We start from the raw sequence: 18,452 nt of genomic DNA, 5'->3' as shown, positions 1-18,452 counted from the left end.
ATATCAACTGAGGGCATTAGTTGATATCACTTCACCTAATGTTGTGTTATATATATTGACAGGAAAAATGTTCATACACAAGATATCACTGGAAACCTTTAAAGATACTCATAACAACAAGCTTTCTTTAAACTTCCTTGTTTCTTCCTCTGTGGTTGGCTGATACAGACATGCGGTCCACTTTGGGGTCAGCAGTGTGGCACTCAAAACTTCTACCCAGGAGTATGTGCCAAATTGGATCCCGTCTTTCGGCCTCAACCTGCCTTTTCTCCAGCTGTCCAGAGTAAGATGTTTTAATATGCTGTGTATAGTTCATTATCTTTCTTGTAGTGCTTGCCTTTTCATGCAGTATTCCCTCAATACTAACTAAAGGAAATACAGCCTTTTGTTAATCTATAGCTCTTTAATTACCAGTTTCAGATAGATCCCGGTGCTTCTGGAAAATCTGACAGAGATCTTACAAAACATTTTTAATTAATGACTAAGTTTGAAATGTTTTTTTTCTCCAGACAATGTTCTTCATTTTTCAAGTTCCTTCGTGTTTCATTGTTAGTCATATCTTTTGGTTACCTTCTGTTTTACTGTGAAGTTGTTGTTTTTTGTTTTCTTGTGGCCTTGTTGTGGTTTTGATTCCTGATTTTGTTTAAACTGTTGAAAGACACGAAAATATTAACAAATGGTGAAGTGCAACTAGGAGTTAAATATGACATATTATACCAAGCAAGTGTCAGAGCTCAAGGCTGTGGCTGAATGAATGATAAATAAATGCATTGCATGAGCACAGTTTATTTAATTACTACTGACTTTTTCAGAGTGTGGAGGGCCGATGGACATTGTGATCGTTTTGGATGCCTCCAACAGCATTTTTCCTTGGGAACCCATTGTAGAATTCCTGAAAAATTTATTACCCGCTCTTGACATTGGACCCCAAAGTACACAGGTGACTATGCAACTAAAGCTGTAAGTCAATAGTTTTGACTTACAGCATTGGTAAAAAAGAAATTACATCCACTTTCAATTATAAGGTTTTACATCTCAGGACATAATATCCTTGTAAGAATCTGGTAATGTCCTTACCAGAACGTAAAATTAGATAAATACAACCTCAAATTAACAAGAACAAATTACAGTTTACATGATGTAATAACTGAACAAAAACTAGGCCAAAATACTGAAGCAGTGTGTGAAAATGTATATACAGACCATGAATCAGTAAGTTGACCACATATGACTTTATCAGTCTCTCACATCATCGTTTGAGGTTTGGCCCGTTCTTTTTTACAAGGTCACTTCAGTTTATTGAGGTTTGCAGCTTAGGATCATTGTCCTGTTGCATGATCAAATTTTGGCGAAGCTTTAGCTGTCAGACAGCTCATGTGGCTGCGAAACAAGCCCAAATAATCACCCCTACATCGCGGTGTCTGTGTCTAGTTGTACATAAACTTTAATATTTAACACACTAACTGAGACCAGAATGTGAGATGGAGCTCTTGGTTTATTTTGCAGTTTTTCTGAGCATTGCAGGTTTGACTTTGGGTTGAATGTCAACTCCCAGATTGGCAGCTGTCTTGAAGGTTTTAGACAAGTGGATAATCTTTTCCTTTGTAGACTGATGGATTTCAAATTGTTTAGCAATTTTAAACCTCCCCAGATTGGCCAGTAGTAATGTTTGCCTTTTAAAGATCATTCCTGATGTTTCCAAGAAAATTGCCAAAACTTCCTGTTCCTACTTACCCTCTTAATTTATATGGAAGCAGTTAGAGTATACTTTTTCCACACACAGGATTCAAACAGATTATTTTTTATAATGTCCTGATATGTAAATCCCTGTAATTGAAAAAGGGGACGCTTTCGTTTCCACATGACTGTAATTAGTCTTGTTTCTTTCTAGTTTTCCTGTTATCATTATTGCCACAGTCTGTAATTTGATGTAGAATTTCTTTAACATTATTATGCCAGGTTGGCGTCATCCAGTATGCCGTGAACCCCAAATTTGAATTCAAACTGAATCAGTATCAGAACAACAAAGACGCTATTTCTGCAGCATCTAACATAAAGCAGATGTATGGGGAAATGACCAATACCTTCCAGGCAATTGAGTTTGCCAGGTTAGTTGATTTTTATCACATCAGAATCATGTATTTGTTTCATTTATCCATAAATAAATCCAATAACCTGCCTTGTCTTCTCCTTTCAGCACTGCTGGTTTTAGTGCCCAAAACGGCGGCCGACCAAACGCTGCCAAAGTAATGGTGGTTGTCACTGATGGTGAATCACATGACTCATCTATGACAAAAGCAGTTATTGCCGATTGTGAGAAGAAGGGCATTACCCGCTTCGGTATTGCAGTAAGTGCTCATCTACCATTTACGCTGATTATTCATGAGTAAAAAGTATGATCACAACACTGAATTTCAGGTAACCAAGTCACTTATTTAAGATAAATTTCCATGACTTGAATCATACGTATTATGTAATGGTGACATTTCCTCATTTTCTGCATTTAAGCATCCTTTGTTTTAAAGAACTGCTCACTTTATGTGCAAACTCTGACAAGTGTTTGAACTGCTAGCAAGTATAGAACCAGTTTTATAGTTCACCTTTCTAACAGTACTTGCTAACTGCACAGTACTGACCTGCATTAAATTCCTTTTCTGATAGTTTATATTTGCTCATTAATTTGCTGATTTGATTTGTTACTTAAACTTATATTTACTTTGTCCAATCTGGAAATGCTGTTTTGTTTTTTGTTTTTTTTAAAATAATAATAGGTCTTGGGTTATTACACAAGAAATAACATCGACACAGAAAAGCTTATAAGTGAAATCAAATCCATCGCCAGTTCACCCACAGAGAAACATTTCTTTAACGTATCTGAAGAGGCAGTCCTCTATACCATCGCTGGAACTCTGGGCGACCGCATCTTCAGCATAGAAGGTACATAGAAGATTATGCCATTTCCCGTCCTGTTGTTGTGTTTACTGTAACTATATGCAGAACATATAGTCTATGTGACAGTGGATGTACAGTGCCATGAAAAAGTATTTGCCCCCATCTTGATTGCTTGAATTTTGCATTTTGTGTACTTAAAATGTTTCAGATTATTTCCTTTAAGAGGAAATGCTGCCCAAACCTGCCTAGCCTTGTCTGAAAGAGTAATTACCCCCTGAACCTAATAAGTAGTTGTCCAACCCTTGGCAGCAAGAACAGCAATGAAGCTTTGTGATAACTGTCAATGACTCACTTAAATCCCAGTGGAGGAATTTTGGCCTCCTCTTCTTAGGAGCATTGTTTTATTTCAGGAATACTGGAGGGTTTTCAAGTCTGAACAGCCTGTTTGAGGTCATTCCAAAGCATCTCAATTTGATTTGGAGGTGGACTCACTGGTGTGTTTCGGATCATTGTCCTGTATAATCAGAGCTTGAACTTCAGACCACGACCTAAAGGCCAAATATTCTCCTTTGGGATTTTCTTGTAGAGAGCAGAGTTCGCGGCTCCATCAATTATGGCAAGTCGTCCAGGTGATAAAACAGCAAAGCAGTCCCAGGCCATCATACTGCCACCAGCATGTTTGACTGTTGATATGATGCTCTTTTCATGAAATGCTATTAGTTTTAGGGCAGATGTAGCTGGACTCTGCTTTTTTTTTTCTTCTAAAAGTCTGGGTGATTACCAAGATGTTTTTTGGCAAATTTGAGATGAGTCCTTGTGTTCTTTTTAGTCTTTCTCACCTTGGAACTGGATGCCATTTTTGCTCAGTTTCTTTGTTAATGTTAAATTGTGGACTCTGACCTTAACTGAGACAAGTGAGGCCTGCAGTTCTTTAGCTGTTATTCTGGGTTCTTTTGTGACCTCCTGGGTGAATCATTGGTGGACTCTTGCTGTGTCCCAAGGTTTTAGCAAACGCTTTGTAACTCTGTCCAGTGACTTTGTTTCTTATCTGTTCTTTAGATTGTGACATGATGAGTTACCATTTGATATCTTTTAGCCTAATAAACCTTTATTTTGTCAGACAGGTTCTGTTTAAGCAGTAATCAAAAAAATCTTTTTTTCTTTGTCCAGTGTGAAAATTTGTTTGATAATGTGAAACATTTACATGTGAGAAATATGCAGAAAACTAAGAAATCAGGAAGGAAGCAAATTCACTGCACTGTAGATTAATTTCATGACATGTCTTTTCTAACTTAAGATCTTAACATGTGAGTTTTCATTATCTTTATGTTACCGCTTGTTATGTTTGGGTTTTGATTCTGGTGTACACATAATGCTTTGTTCCCACAAGGCACTGGAAAAGGGGCAGACAGCTTCAAAATGGAGATGTCCCAAGTTGGATTCAGTGCTCACTATTCCAGCAAACAGGTATCCACCCAGCCAAAAAATGAATCAGATTAAAAAAGGGTAAAGGTTTGTCAGACATCTTTTTTCTTGCCTGCTAAGCTGTGGAAACATGTGCAAAACCACTTTAAGAATAGCTTGTTAAAGTGGTTAGTATTTGTATCTGATGGATCTGATCTGATTTATGTTATATGTGCATATTGGTCATGCAGTCATGTAGTGGTCTAGTGTTTGTTGCCTAGATTTTGATCTTCTCTCTTTAAGGATGTATTGATGCTCGGAGCAGTGGGAGCCTATGCCTGGAGCGGGACCGTCGTACATCAAACAGGGTCACAAGTACATATTCTCCCTCTTTCAGCCTTTGAAGATTCACTGCAAGACAAAAACCATAGTTCACTACTGGGTAGGCATTTAATTCTTTATTTATTGGAGCAAATCTATAATGCAGTTTGACTTTGTTAGATAACTGTTTGCATAAAACACTACAGGGATAGGTGTAATGGATGGCTATTAGTATTAATACCAATACGTTTACACTACAACTGCATGGCTTTGAAAGCCACATTGGAGGCCTATGAATTTATTACATATGAAGTTTTTATGTTTCACTCATTTCAGTCCAATCATTGTACTTTTCAGGGTAGAGCCTTTGTTAAGCAGCTTCGCACAAACCTGAATCATTCAAGCATAAAAAGGCATTTAACTCAAGGGATGAACCAGTACATATAGCAGATAACTTAGCAAACACTGAATTTTAAATTCTATCATTGCGCACTTGTTACGTTCTAGGTCTAGGCGTGTCCTGAACGCAACAAAACATTGGCCCACCACACTCCACCCAAGCAAGAACACAAACAACAATCTCTTTTAAAATGCTAAGCAGCCATTTATTTGCTTCAGCAGTGAGCAGTGCCAAAAATAACAAACAAAACTCCCTAATGGTCCCTATGCTTTCTTACCCCAAACTGAAAACCAAACAAAAGACAATTCCCTTACCTAACTCGCTACATGAAAAACAGGAGAAAACTTAATCAACAAAAATGGCTTCTCACGCCTACTAGGCTGCTGCAGTGAACAATATATACAAGGTGGTGGTGGGGGGAATGCTCAATTGCTACTTTACAAATCTATTTACAGCTATTTACAAAACTAAGACACCAACACCACAATGATCACAACCCAATGACAAACTGAAACACAGGGCTTAAATACATAGAGGGAGCAATCAGGGAATGGACAACAGGAGGGAAACACAGCTGGGGCAAATCAGAACTCACGAGACAAGGAAGCGTAAACTGAACACACTGAGATAAGACAGACCTTCAAAGTAAAACAGGAAACACATAACAGTCACGCCTAACACAACACACTGACAACATTGGATCGTAACACACTGTTGTTGCTCGCAGCGTATCACAAACAAACACATAATTTGTTCCAATTTCTTCAGTCAAATCCATTAAAGATGCCAAATATAGCACAGCTGGAGCTCTTAGCCTTTGTAAATCCAAAATTTGATCTCGTGTTTACAACGTCATAGACTGGCCCGGTATGAATTTGCTTTTTCAGTTGTAGAACAAAATGAACTGTGAGACAGTGTGTTAAACGTGTGATGGCACCCCTAAGTGATAGCAATGAATATTTTAAAACAAACACCAAGATTCTCAGTTTTGCACTGTGGTTAATTCGGTTTCTGCTCTGAGAAGTGGCAACCTGATTCAAAAACATGTGGGGGCAAAAAAGGCACCTGGGCTGAGGTATGCCAAATTACACAAGAACTGGACCAGAAATGAGTGGCAACATGTCTTAAAGAGTGATGATTTAAATATACAGTGGAGATGAGGAGAGGGGTACAACTGTGAGTGTCTACAGCTGTAGAAGAAGGTGGTGGTTGTGTCAAGATTTGGGGATGCAGTTCTGCCAATAGTTTTGGGGCTCTCATCAAAATTGATGGCTTTGTGAACGCAGAAAAGATTTTGATCGAATAAGTCCTTGATTTGAAAAAAATTCCCCAGATGTTTTCCTTTAATTTTGAACTTCTTGAGACAGCGGGGGCATGTACAAACTGCTCTCGAGTGATATCACCCTTATGAAATTTTATAGTGCTTGCTGAAGCAGGACACTTTTCTGTGCCATTGTTCTTATTCATAAATAGTTTAGTAAAATCATTCACAGCACTGCTACACCCAAAGTGTGCCTGACTAGAGGTCTGAACAGCCAGAATAACTGAGAGCACCATTGTTGTTGAATAAATGTAGAAGAGTAGTTATTAGCAGAATTAATTGAGGACTTGAGTAAATCTGTGTTATTGTTCTACATTCTGCCACTTACCGAGTAAGAATATGTAAAGAGTTTATCTGTCAGTTGGTGAATGTTGTCTTTATGTTACTTTCCAGGTTACTCTGTCACCACAATGCGTGTTGGACCCAACGAGTACTTTGTGGCTGGTGCACCTCGTTCAAACCACTCTGGACAAGTTATCGTCTACACTGTCGATGCTCAGAAGCAATCTCATATCATAGACTCGCAAAGAGGAAAACAGGTACTGATCTGATTCAAGATGAGTGATTCATTTGACGTGAAGTGTAAGGATCAGAGTTAACCGTTGTTAATTGGTTTCCCAGATTGGCTCATACTTTGGAAGCGTCTTGTGCTCTCTGGATGTAGACAAAGATGGGACGACAGACTTCCTGCTGGTTGGTGCGCCCATGTACATGAGTGAGCTAAAGAGAGAGCAAGGCAGAGTCTTCCTATTCTCTGTCACCAAGGTAAAATTAACCACTGACTACTATTTTAGTTCCATTTTGTGGTATGGATTTCCTGCACAACAGTGCAAAAGAGATTGATCGACATATGCAGACAGTAGCAGATATTCTGCTTCTTTTATAGATTTGTTTTTAATTTATATGTTTAGCTTCATCAGCTGCATACAATCTCCATCTTATCTTCTGAAGGGCATACTGAACGAGAAGGGTTTCCTCAAGGGTCCACCCCCAACCATGGATGCACGTTTTGGGATGGCCATCTCTGCTATTCCTGACCTGGACCTAGATGGTTTCAACGATGTTGTAGTTGGAGCACCGCTGGAAGAGAAAGAAAAAGGTGTTATTTACATCTACAATGGAAAGAGGGACATGTCAGGTGTAGACTTCTCACAGGTACAGTACATATTACTAACATTTTTAATAACAATACCTTTTTACATAACATATGTGAACATAATGGGGGTTTCTCTTTTCAGAGAATTCTTGGCTTCAGCCTGGATCCTCAGCTGAAGTACTTTGGAAGGTCTCTAGATAGCTATAAAGATCTGAATGGTGATGAACTCCCTGATATCTCAGTGGGGGCCTATGGCAAGGTGGTGCAACTCTGGTGAGTTAAGCAAGTGCAACTCAGGGGAAATATTATGGTTTAATATTATAATTTTCTGCACTGTGTCGCTTATATCAGTCCGTGTTTCTAGTCATTTCAAACTGAACTTTTTCTCAGGTCCCGTAAGGTGGCATCTGTGACAGTTAAAGCTTCTTTCAATCCTGATAAAATCAACATTTTCAACAAACCCTGCAACATTAATGGTCGCATGCTTTCATGCTTTGACACCAAACTGTGTTTCACCGCTGCATTTAGACCTGCAACGCCTGCTGGAACAGTCGGTAAATATATAATATGTACACATGTGCACTCCTTTTTAAAGTAATAGGGTTGAAGGATTTTATACCAGACTAACATAGAATTCAGACACTTATGCAGATGTTTATGACAGGGGTTTTTTTTTGGGTTATTTTTAAACAAGCTTAGTCATAAATCATGATTTCAGATACAGACAAATCAAATAACAAAGGCAGAAGTTGTAGGTATTTGGGGACTGGCTCAGTCTGAGTCAGCCTTGTTGTTTCTCTTTTCAAACTGGGTGGTGGCTCTATGCTTACATTAATCAAAAAGACAAGTGCTGTAAGTAACAAGTTTATCATCTGATTCTCAACAGGAAAGCAAATCAGTCCATTTCCAGAAAGTCTGATCAAGATAATCCAAACACAAAAGATTGACTGCAGGGACAAAATGTGCCACACATAGTTTTTGCTTTTTTTTCAGATATTACATACAATTTGACTCTGGATGCTGACTTGCTGTCTTCAAGAGTGACATCAAGAGGAATGTTTGTAAAAAATAATGAACGCCTTCTGAAAGATGTGAAACAAGTACCATCCACAGGCCTGTGTCAAGATTACAAAGTTTATGTTCAGGTAGTGGATTGTGGATATATTACACTACATTTTCCCCCAGAATAGGTGTGAATTATTTTGAAAAAGATCCCTTAATTTGTTCATACACTTTGTATTCAACAGGAGACACCAGACTTTGACAACTCCCTCAGTCTGAAAGTAGAAATTGAACAAGCGGATCCAAATGCGAACCCTGTCCTTGACAAATTTTCTGAAAATGCTTATCAGTTCTTTGTAAGTATTTGACACCCAGCACGTCCCTGATTCTAAGTTTATTATTATTATTTTTCCCCTCATGCTATGCCTACAGGAAACAAATCAAGTGACAGAAGACCTTATGACGAAGCTGTAAAGTTGTTTGTACAGTCATTTTAAATAACATGTTTTACCTGTGAGATGATTACTGGCTGGTTTCAGTAAGTCATGCTATGCTGTTATTTCCCAGCAGCATGATTAAAGCTCACCCAACTTACAGACATGTAATCATTTCCGTTTATGATGTCTGTTCTGTTGGAAATGCGGTTTTAGAAAAACGCTGTATCGTTGGCTGAATTTGCTGCCGTGTCGTTGTTTTAGATCCCCTTCACCAAAGACTGCGGCTCTGATGAGGTGTGCAACAGTGATCTAGTGCTGAGTGTGAAGACAGATGCAAAGACATCCGGGTAAGAAACACTGAGCTGGACAAGGTAAAATAAGCCATGTGCAGGGATCGTGACACCATGTGCTGTGAATATTTTTGTTTTTTGAGTTTTCAGGTAAAGATAGGACCAGTTTTGTTTTGTGAATCTACCTGATGTGTAATGGCAGCCACAAGATTGTGTGTGGCTGTGTTTTGTCTTTTTGTTTTGTTTTTTTACTATTTGTGTGATTGATAATTGTGAAAGGCCCTGAAAACAATACATCAATAAAACAAATTATATGTAATTGTGGGACCAAAATTTACAAACTGTGCATCAATTTTTGTTCAGTAACATTTATAGACATTTGTAGTTCTTTTTCCAAGCAGAGACGTCTCCTCCTACTGGCAATTAGAAAAAGTTCAGGTTTAAGGTACTTTGCATCTGCTCTGCCTTTTAAAACAGGTGGCTACATCCTTCTTTATATATGAAGCATTATTTCGCTATGATAATAATAAATCTTCAATAACTTATACAGCCCAACTAATTTATCAACAAGCCAGTGTTTGCAACCAGTATTAGCTATATGTTGATCTATTGGTATCAGCATTTATGAAGGCTGATAAATGAAAATGATCTAATTAAATAGGCAGTGGGAGAAGCGTCCTGCAAACATGCTTTGAGTCTTGATGTTGCAAAGTTTTTCCATGAGGGGAAAACTTCCCAGTGATAACACGTGTTTGTAATGCCACAAACTCTTAGCACAGTAATGAATAATTAGACATAACAAATGTTAGGCAAATATTTTATGGTTTATGGTGGACACATTGTAAAAAAGCATAAATGTATTATTATTATTTTTTTTTCATTACTGTGCTATGATGGCTGTGGAGGAAATCAATATACAAGCTTTAAAATGTATGAAATTACAGTTTCAAAATGTATGTGTTTATTCATATTTTCCACATTTTGTCCCGCTGGCCGATTGAAGTCTTTGACAGGCCAGTTCTGGCCCCCAGACTTTATGTTTGACACCCTTACCCTACATGTTATAGTCCAATAATATTGCAATACCAACCAAAAAAAAAAGCACCTTTGTTTTTCTAACAGGGCTGAAATCTTGGCAAGTGTAAAGTAACTATGTGCACCATACAAGAAAGAAATGCTTTTAACTCTTAACAAACGTTACAAATGTTTCTGTTTTCTCTGTTTTACAAGTCTGCCTTCATTACTTTATTGCACATATTAGAGCCCATAAAATTGCTGGATCAGACTCTGAAAAACATAAAAGATTTTGGCTCCTCGGTGTATTAACTCACATGAATACGTAGGAAGGACTTTATAGATCGTACAGCAGCATTTCAATGTATTTGTAGTTTTGCAGCTAGTATTGGTTTCTGTTTTGTGCACTTGACTGATTGTTTCTCTTAATTTTAAGAAAGGCAACACAAAACTGTCTAAGGTGGTAATTAAGATTAGGTAAAAAAATCACCCTTAATAGCAAGCAACTTTTAGGGAAATAAAGGGGTAAACAACTTTAAACTTTCCTTCTCATTCTGAAAAATACTCTTGCTGTTACATGAAGAAACATAATTTGATCTCTTGTGTTGCAGCTCAGCACCCATTCTGGTAAGCCCTAATAGCCGAGAGCTGTCATTTGAAGTTGTTGTGAAGAACAAAAAGGAGAATGCATACAACACGCAACTCGTGATAACTTTCTCCAAAAATCTCTACTACTCCTCCATCTTTCCTCTGGTAAGCATGCCTAATAAAAACTACTTATGTTTACATGATGCTAATGTGAAAAACAACATGCTCTTTGAGTAAACTTTTTCAAAAGAATTTGTTTCTTATTTTCTCTAAAGTGTATGAACAGCAATAAATAAAAATAAAAAGCAGCAAAAAATGAATATTAAAGCAAGAAAAAAGCCAGTGGAATAAAGCCACAGTCCATAATGTTGTGTACTCTACTAAATCTATGCCTTTACAGACAGAGGATGTCAAATGCACATCACAAACAGAAAAAGTTATTTGCCATGTAGGATATCCAGTATTAAGAGAAAACCAAGAGGTAAGCACAAAACCCCATAAAGGAAAAAATAATAAATAACAAAATAAAGTTGTAAACGTTCTCTAATCTTTTTGCATATACATGTTTTTGTTTGTAAAATATTTGGAAAAAATATTGTGTTATTTCATTACAGGTGAAATTTCGCATACATTTTGAATACAGTCTTGAGCAGCTGGAAGATAAAACCATTCTAAAATTTGTGGCCAAGAGGTACACTGAATTATAAAGAAACTCAGCTCCAGTAATCAGCTTTATTAAAATTATTAGTGATTAATAATGTTGTCTCTTTCCTTTAAAGTGACAGCAAAGAGGAGATAGATACAGACAATGAAGTGGACTTCTCCTTTCCTGTTCAGTATGATACTGGGATTAGTTTATCCAAGTGAGTTTTCCTTACCTTAATATTACTTTTTCTCATTTAGTCTCAAAGGGTAAATCTGAAAGCTGATATTAATGTTAAAACATTCATTTCATGTACTTTTTATTCTAGGCACCCAAATATTAATTTCTTTGTGGCAGATGCAACCACTCCAGTGTTAACAGTGAAAACCTACGATGATATCGGCCCAGAGTATAACTTTAAAGCGGAGGTGTGATAAATAAATCAGTCTCATAAAATATCATCAGAATTCTTACCTTTATTTTAACAAATGTATTGTCTGTAATGCAATTTATTTACAGGTTTCTACAAGTTACCTACCCGTGAGCCTTCTATATCTGACTATTAATCTGCCAATGACCAGTAAAGGTGGAAATCGGCTCCTGTACATCACCAGCGTGGAGGAACAAACAGTGAGTTCTCAGTTTCCAAAACCCAGGAACGTTCAAGAAGATTAAAAGCTGTTTATGTCATTATCTATTTGTTTTTTAAAAAGGAATGCAAAATTAGAGTGCCAAAAACTAAGTCCACTTGAGTACCGGTAGGTTGTAGAACCACCTTCAACATCTTGAAGTAATCATTTATATCAACACGAGAGACTTTATCAGTCTCTCGTGTTGATGTGGAGGAATTTTGGCCCACTCTTCTTTACAGTGTTGCTTCATTTCATTGAGGCTTGCAGGCATTCAGTTATGCACAGCTCTCTTAAGATCCTGCCACATTACTTGAGTCGTGTTGAGGTCTGGACTTCTTTTGGTTTTCAGCCATTCTGTTGGAATGGGAATCAATGTCCTGTTGCATGACCCAGTGTCAACCAAGCTTTTGCTGACAGATTCACATTAGACTCTGGAATACTTTGGTATACAAAAGAGTTCATCATCTTGTGGTTTCTCCATTTTTGTTTCTTTTTCATACAACATCTGCAACAAAATTGGCTCTTTCTGTTGCTCAGAAGTCAAATTTCTTTGTGAAACCGATGATGGCATTACTCAAGGTTGGCCAGCTTCCTCTTTCCCAGCCACAGATACTTGCAGATTTTATTTTTTCTTTGCGAAATTTCTCACCAATATCACTCAAATCAAGTTCATATATGTCTGCAAGTCTTACAAGCTCATCTTTCGTACAATGATCCAGAAAACCTTCACGTGGTGCTGCAACAAATTCCTGTATCCCTTCCGTGATTCAGCTTAAGGCCCACATAAAGACTAATAAAGACAAAAGTCAGTGTTACTCCAGGTCACTTCAGGTCAATGCAACATGTCCCTTAAGTAAAGTAGAAGCACCCCCGTGTTGACCTACTCCAATAACCCTGGCCTTCATGCAGATTAGCTTTGGGCTATTTAAACACTCAACCTTGTTGGAGGCTTGACTGGTTTAGTATAGTATACTAAACCAGTCAAGCCTCCAACAAGCTAGTTACTCACAACTAACTGGTGCGGCAGTGGAGCCACACCAGCGCTCCACTGCTGGCAGATGAGACTTGCCAAACACTCTGTCACAATGTTTGAAATGGATTCACACGTAGACCAGGTATCCTTGGTAAAGAGAAAGTGCGTTTATTTACAGTGAGATACCGAGTGAGAATATATATACAGTGTGGCGGGGGAAAGGGTCCAGGGGGAAGCAGGGATTAATCCAATACACGCTCTCAGTGGGTTCCAAACACACACACGCTTGCTCGGGTCCAGGGCAGATCTATATACACACAGAGAAAGAAGTCCAGGTTAGGGATAGTTGCAAACTCTCCGGTTCGGGTTCGGGTTCGGGTTCAGAGGGGCTGATGGGTTAACAATCCAGCGAAGGATGACACAGGTCCGCCGTCATAAATAGTGCTCCAAATCAGCTGGGATCGGCTGCAGGTGTGACGGTGAGCACAGGTGCGTGGGCCAGGGGTGGGAGCCCGTAATGAGCACCGCCCCGGCAGAGGAGAGAGAGTGCAAAGGAAAAAAAACAAACAAAACATGTTGCCAAACACAGATTCAGCCAGCGAGGCACGGGGACCATGACACACATAGGCCGAAAGGATGGAAGTGCAGAGCGAGTGGTCAAAGTTTAGAAATGAAAGAGTGTACGTTGTTTTCTGTTATGAATGTTTGTGTTTCTATTGGTTACCAAAGCTTTACTCCCAAATTTGTTTTTAACTATCAGGCAGCGTACAAATTCTTCAACTTTTACTGGATTCAAGTGTTATATCTGTACAATAAATGATAGAAGGCTTCTCCTCCTTCTGCAGGGAGGTTCAGTCAGCTGTCAACACAATCTAGTCAACCCTCTGAAGATCGGTGAGAACACTCAGACTGTGTCCTTCTCTGCGGAGAGCTTCAGAGGAATGGAGAAGCTGGTCAGTGAGATATTTATACAACTGTTGCTTTTAGCAGGAAGTTATGCACAATTCCAAATATGCACATCTGCACATGTGCACAGAAATCTTTTGACGCATAATATGGAAGAAAATAGTTTGTATGCGAAAGATGATGGTTTTGATGCACTACTTCTGTTTCATATTTCCTACACGAATAATAAAGCTATTCCTTTTTTTCTTTGTTTACATATAACCTTACAGTATATGCAGATTCCACCTTAAATAATATCACATTGCTTTTTTTTTCTTTTTTTTTTTTTACTAATATTGAGTGTTGTTTCCTGATGTTTTTCTTTTAAACTAACAGGACTGCAAGAGTGCAAACTGTGAATCGATAAAGTGCATCCTCAAAGACACTAAAGTTAAGAGCACCTACTTTGTGAACGTTAAAACGAGGATCTGGAACAGCACTTTTATTTCGGTAAATATCTTCACATCGATTTTAGAAAGATGGTCTGCTTTTATTATCATTACATTTCTTAAGTTATTGATTGTGGAATTAATCAGTTATATTAACACAATTCGTGTAATTTGTTTTATGTTAGGCCACCTATCAGACCGTTGAGCTGACCTCCAGTTTGGAAGTGAAGACCGACAAACCTGATCTGCTCATTATCACAAACAAACAGCTGACTGTAAGATTATATTTCAGTTTTTTACTTTGCTGCTTAACTCTGACTAACATGATGCTGTTTGCTTAAAAGAGCAGCTCAGTTACTCCAGCTGATGAGCATACTCAATTGTCCTGATCATTTTCACAATTTTGTATGCAAAGAGCAGTGTAAAGCACACGAGTGCTCTTATGTAAGAATATTTTATTCATTTATTTTTGTTTATTTTGTTAATCATGCCATTTCTGGTTTCATTTTAAACTATTACGCCTGGATTTGATGGAGACAGACAAGGCAATGATGTCTCCTGTTCTCTTGCGCTCTAGCTTGGGTTGAGAGTCAGCAAACCTGGAGAGACGGCCGATGTTCCAGTTGGCGTCATAGCTGGCAGTGTCATAGCTGGACTGTTTCTGTTGGCTCTGGCTGTTGCGCTGCTGTGGAAGGTATGTTTTTGTTTGTTTGCTTGCTTTTTGTTAAGATGTAGAGGAACAACAGTAGGATATGTAAAACTTAGGATGATGTACATTTGTAAAATGAGCATTTCATCTTTGCTGCACCCTGCTGCCATGAACAGATATGGATGATTTTAAAGAAATCTGCAGCTTTAAGTTTACTGATTCCAAGAGTTCCTCACCAATATGCTACATAGCACAGGGATATAAGAAATAAAACAGTTAAAACTGGTAACTGGTCTTGTAAAAATCTGTGGAAGTATTCTTTTGGTTCACTTTTTCTGTCAAACTTTTCTTTCTAGTTTGGATTTTTCAAAAGAAAGTATCAGCAGCTTCAGATGGAAGATGCACAGCACAATGCGCAGGGCGATGAGGTGCTGTGAAGAGAAAACCCACAGCTTTCTCTTTCTTCTGGTACTTCTCATTAGTTCTTGTAAAGTGTGAATACACTGCAGCTCTGCCACTGGAAGCTAGGCATTTTACTGGAAACTGGAGCCTCAGTGTTACTGGGATTTACAGTAATGCTTTGCACACTTTACAGAGAATTATTATCAGTCTTTACTCTTTGTGGAGTATTTGCACTGACTTTGAAATGTATAGGTTAAAAACTGTATATATATATTTTTTTTTTTGCTAACATTGGCACCCTTTTGTACTGCAGTGATTTTGAAGCCTTTGCTAAAATCTTTGGTTTGTTTCCCCTTTGGAGTTTTACACTGTAAAAGCATCACTTTTAAGCATTACTGTCTGTTTTGACGAATTTCAGTCAACACTCTTTCAATTAGAATAATTATGAATGTAGCAATTTTGTCAAAACATTTAACTTTTTAAAGAAGGCAGTAACTCTGTAGTACAAATTAGCTTGAGATCTACTGTCATCTCTGCCACTCAGGACTGTTTTTTTGTAATAGGACTAGTGATATCAGGAGCTTATATGCAAAACAGATACAATACTTATCATGCAAAGTGAGTGAAATTTGTAATTACTGTGTTAGTACTGTATATACTATAGAATCAAATCATCGGGTTTCATATTTGCATTTATATATGGAAATGTTGTTGACAACATGGGTCAGTGGGATATATATTTGTGTATTTGTATTGTTATTGATGATATTTGTAAAATCCCAGTAATATCACAGTTATTCAGGTATGACGAGTTTGGTAGAAAATTGCTTAAGGCTGACCATTTATACATAAGTGTGTATTGGTTTATTTATTTTGTCGGTGAATCAAAGAATGGTTTCCATATTTAATTTCAGATAACAAATGTATAGCCAGATCAGGGATGGTGCTGTTAAAAACTGGATGTCCTTTTTTTCCCAGCACACAGCATCAAAATCCCAAAGAATTAACAACAAAAAGCAAAGAAGGCAGAATATTTCATAATATTTCAACACCCATGTTTCCGATTTACAGAAAAGATTGAATGAGGAGCCAAACATGTGCTGGCACTACTTTACCACAAGATGGCAGCATGTTTCAAATGACGTGTTGGCAATGTTATAGTCTGGTTTGTTTGTTTTTTCATTACTCAGTTGATGATTTGGATGCCCCACATTCTTATTGAATTGTATTTCACAATTAAGGAGTTATATCAGTTGTATTGCTTTTCTCCTATTTTGTCTTCCATCACCCTGCTCCTCTCCTCTCCTCTGCTCTCCCCTCCTCTGACCCTGCTGGGAACCCTGCTTGGATCGCTCCAGTACAACTGAGTTTCCCCTCAAACTCAATTAATTCCCTCTCACATTTTTGACTGTCAGGTTCTCCCACCGTTAGGTTAGTCTCTCCCTTGACTGTTTAGGAATGTGTTTCTGAATGTTTTCCTTTGCATCAAGCCAACGCCAGTACCCAGCAGAGTCTTTAGTGTACATTTTGTTGGCTCTGACTCAATGGAATATGCTATTTGTCTCTAATAAGCAGCATATTTTTTGTGAGTTTAGGCTCGAGTCTCCTTGTTGGAGAGAATATATAGAATTTGATGAATGACTGAACTACTCTGTTTCACGATTACTCATGGGCTGCGGCGTTGTGAAGCAACCTTTGGATTCTGTCTATATGTGTACAGGGAGCAATGTGGAAAGAGTTGATGAAATGAGATACAGTGAAAGTGTTTGTATACCTTTTGTAAATTAATTTCTCTGGCGTCTTCCACATGTGATTGGCGGTTCCAGCCAAATAAATGAGTTATATCATAAAGGAATGATTACTCACAGATTCCTGCAGCGTTCTTGTAATTCAGCAGGTCGTAGCAAATGATTTAATAACTGCTGGTCATTTTTGCACTTTGTAAACTCTTGAGCACTACCTGCATTTCAACTATAAACTCTGCATTGTGAAACCAAGGTGCTGATTGTTTTGTTTTTTTCCATTTCTCTCTTTAAACAATAGAAAACTTTGTCTTTTCTGCACAAATGCTCAAGGTAGATTATAGATTTCTGTAGATGTTTGTAGATACAGACATGCAGTATTGGAGCCTAATCTTTTGGGATTTTACCACAAAAATGCCTGTTCAAATGAAAATGGATGCCCTCCATGATATCAGAAGTGCATGGAGCTAATCGGGATTTTATTATATTCTATGGCAGTGATTTAGAGTGGCAAAACATTCCAGTCAGTACTAATCATTTGCTTCATGGGCCTGTTTGAACCAAATTCAGCTCAGAGCCTGAGCCCTGCTTGTCCCTTTGCTTATGCCATTAATGGCTTCAGGACCAGAGCCAGCACTTTAAAGTTGATACAACAGGACAGAAGAGGGCTTGCATGTTGAGAAGTGTTTTGGAAACTTCAGATCTTCAAAGACACTGATCTCACAAATCATTCACACCAGACACTGAATGATTCGTTGAACATAATTTAAGATCAAATGAATGTTTTCTTGATTTGTTGAAATGAAGAATTGTCTCACAATGAATTAAAAGTTCCCAAAAAAGTAATATATAATATATACATAACCTTTATTTGGCACATTTGTTCATTTTGTTATCAAAAGCCAATTTTTTGATCACCCACACAAGATTTTATTACCAGATACTTTAGTCTCTTGATAAAATCATAAATCATCTGTGGCATTTATGCATGATTCAGAAAAGTGTCCTTTAAACAGATTATACATATTTGATTATAGGGACCTGCAGTAGTTTTCATTACTTAAAGATGTTTCAGAAAAGCTTGGCTGAAATGTTCAGTCTTTATCCAAATATGCAAAAGTGCATAAAGCTCCGGTGATTACTCTGATAACAGTCAACACAAGCTATAAATCATTTTGATAACAATTTTCTGCAGAGGGGTTAAAATAAGATTAAAAATATACAAATATTTGCCATCAGAGGATCAAATAGCTGATAAGGATTGCAGAAAATTGTCAAAATATTTGTTCTGGTCTCATATTTGCTGTATCAT

The 18,452-nt window shown here is 37.7% G+C and overlaps 1 protein-coding gene across 1 annotated transcript in view; it reads left to right on the top strand.

The window, feature by feature from the left end:
• itga2.2 (integrin, alpha 2 (CD49B, alpha 2 subunit of VLA-2 receptor), tandem duplicate 2) overlaps positions 1-17,389 on the top strand; it is a 21,553-nt gene extending 4,164 nt beyond the window's left edge. The window contains exons 5-30 of the mRNA XM_005738187.1: positions 169-283; positions 813-940; positions 1,960-2,108; positions 2,198-2,348; positions 2,772-2,937; positions 4,283-4,359; positions 4,600-4,738; positions 6,732-6,877; positions 6,960-7,103; positions 7,290-7,493; positions 7,577-7,707; positions 7,825-7,988; positions 8,428-8,579; positions 8,682-8,792; positions 9,135-9,220; positions 10,789-10,930; positions 11,166-11,246; positions 11,380-11,456; positions 11,545-11,628; positions 11,737-11,836; positions 11,928-12,038; positions 13,859-13,966; positions 14,295-14,408; positions 14,533-14,622; positions 14,925-15,041; positions 15,353-17,389. Coding sequence (XP_005738244.1) covers positions 169-283; positions 813-940; positions 1,960-2,108; positions 2,198-2,348; positions 2,772-2,937; positions 4,283-4,359; positions 4,600-4,738; positions 6,732-6,877; positions 6,960-7,103; positions 7,290-7,493; positions 7,577-7,707; positions 7,825-7,988; positions 8,428-8,579; positions 8,682-8,792; positions 9,135-9,220; positions 10,789-10,930; positions 11,166-11,246; positions 11,380-11,456; positions 11,545-11,628; positions 11,737-11,836; positions 11,928-12,038; positions 13,859-13,966; positions 14,295-14,408; positions 14,533-14,622; positions 14,925-15,041; positions 15,353-15,433 — 3,168 coding nt within the window. The 3' untranslated portion in view covers positions 15,434-17,389. The remainder of the gene's footprint in view (positions 1-168; positions 284-812; positions 941-1,959; positions 2,109-2,197; positions 2,349-2,771; positions 2,938-4,282; positions 4,360-4,599; positions 4,739-6,731; positions 6,878-6,959; positions 7,104-7,289; positions 7,494-7,576; positions 7,708-7,824; positions 7,989-8,427; positions 8,580-8,681; positions 8,793-9,134; positions 9,221-10,788; positions 10,931-11,165; positions 11,247-11,379; positions 11,457-11,544; positions 11,629-11,736; positions 11,837-11,927; positions 12,039-13,858; positions 13,967-14,294; positions 14,409-14,532; positions 14,623-14,924; positions 15,042-15,352) is intronic.
• Positions 17,390-18,452: the final 1,063 nt, after the last annotated feature.

The sequence above is a fragment of the Pundamilia nyererei genome, unplaced genomic scaffold (assembly GCF_000239375.1).
Source record: "Pundamilia nyererei isolate P.nyererei 1_Seehausen unplaced genomic scaffold, PunNye1.0 scaffold00082, whole genome shotgun sequence".
In the NCBI taxonomy this organism is placed as follows: domain Eukaryota; kingdom Metazoa; phylum Chordata; class Actinopteri; order Cichliformes; family Cichlidae; genus Pundamilia; species Pundamilia nyererei.
Note: the sequence above shows the minus strand (reverse complement) of the source record. Positions and strands in the feature narration are given on the sequence as shown.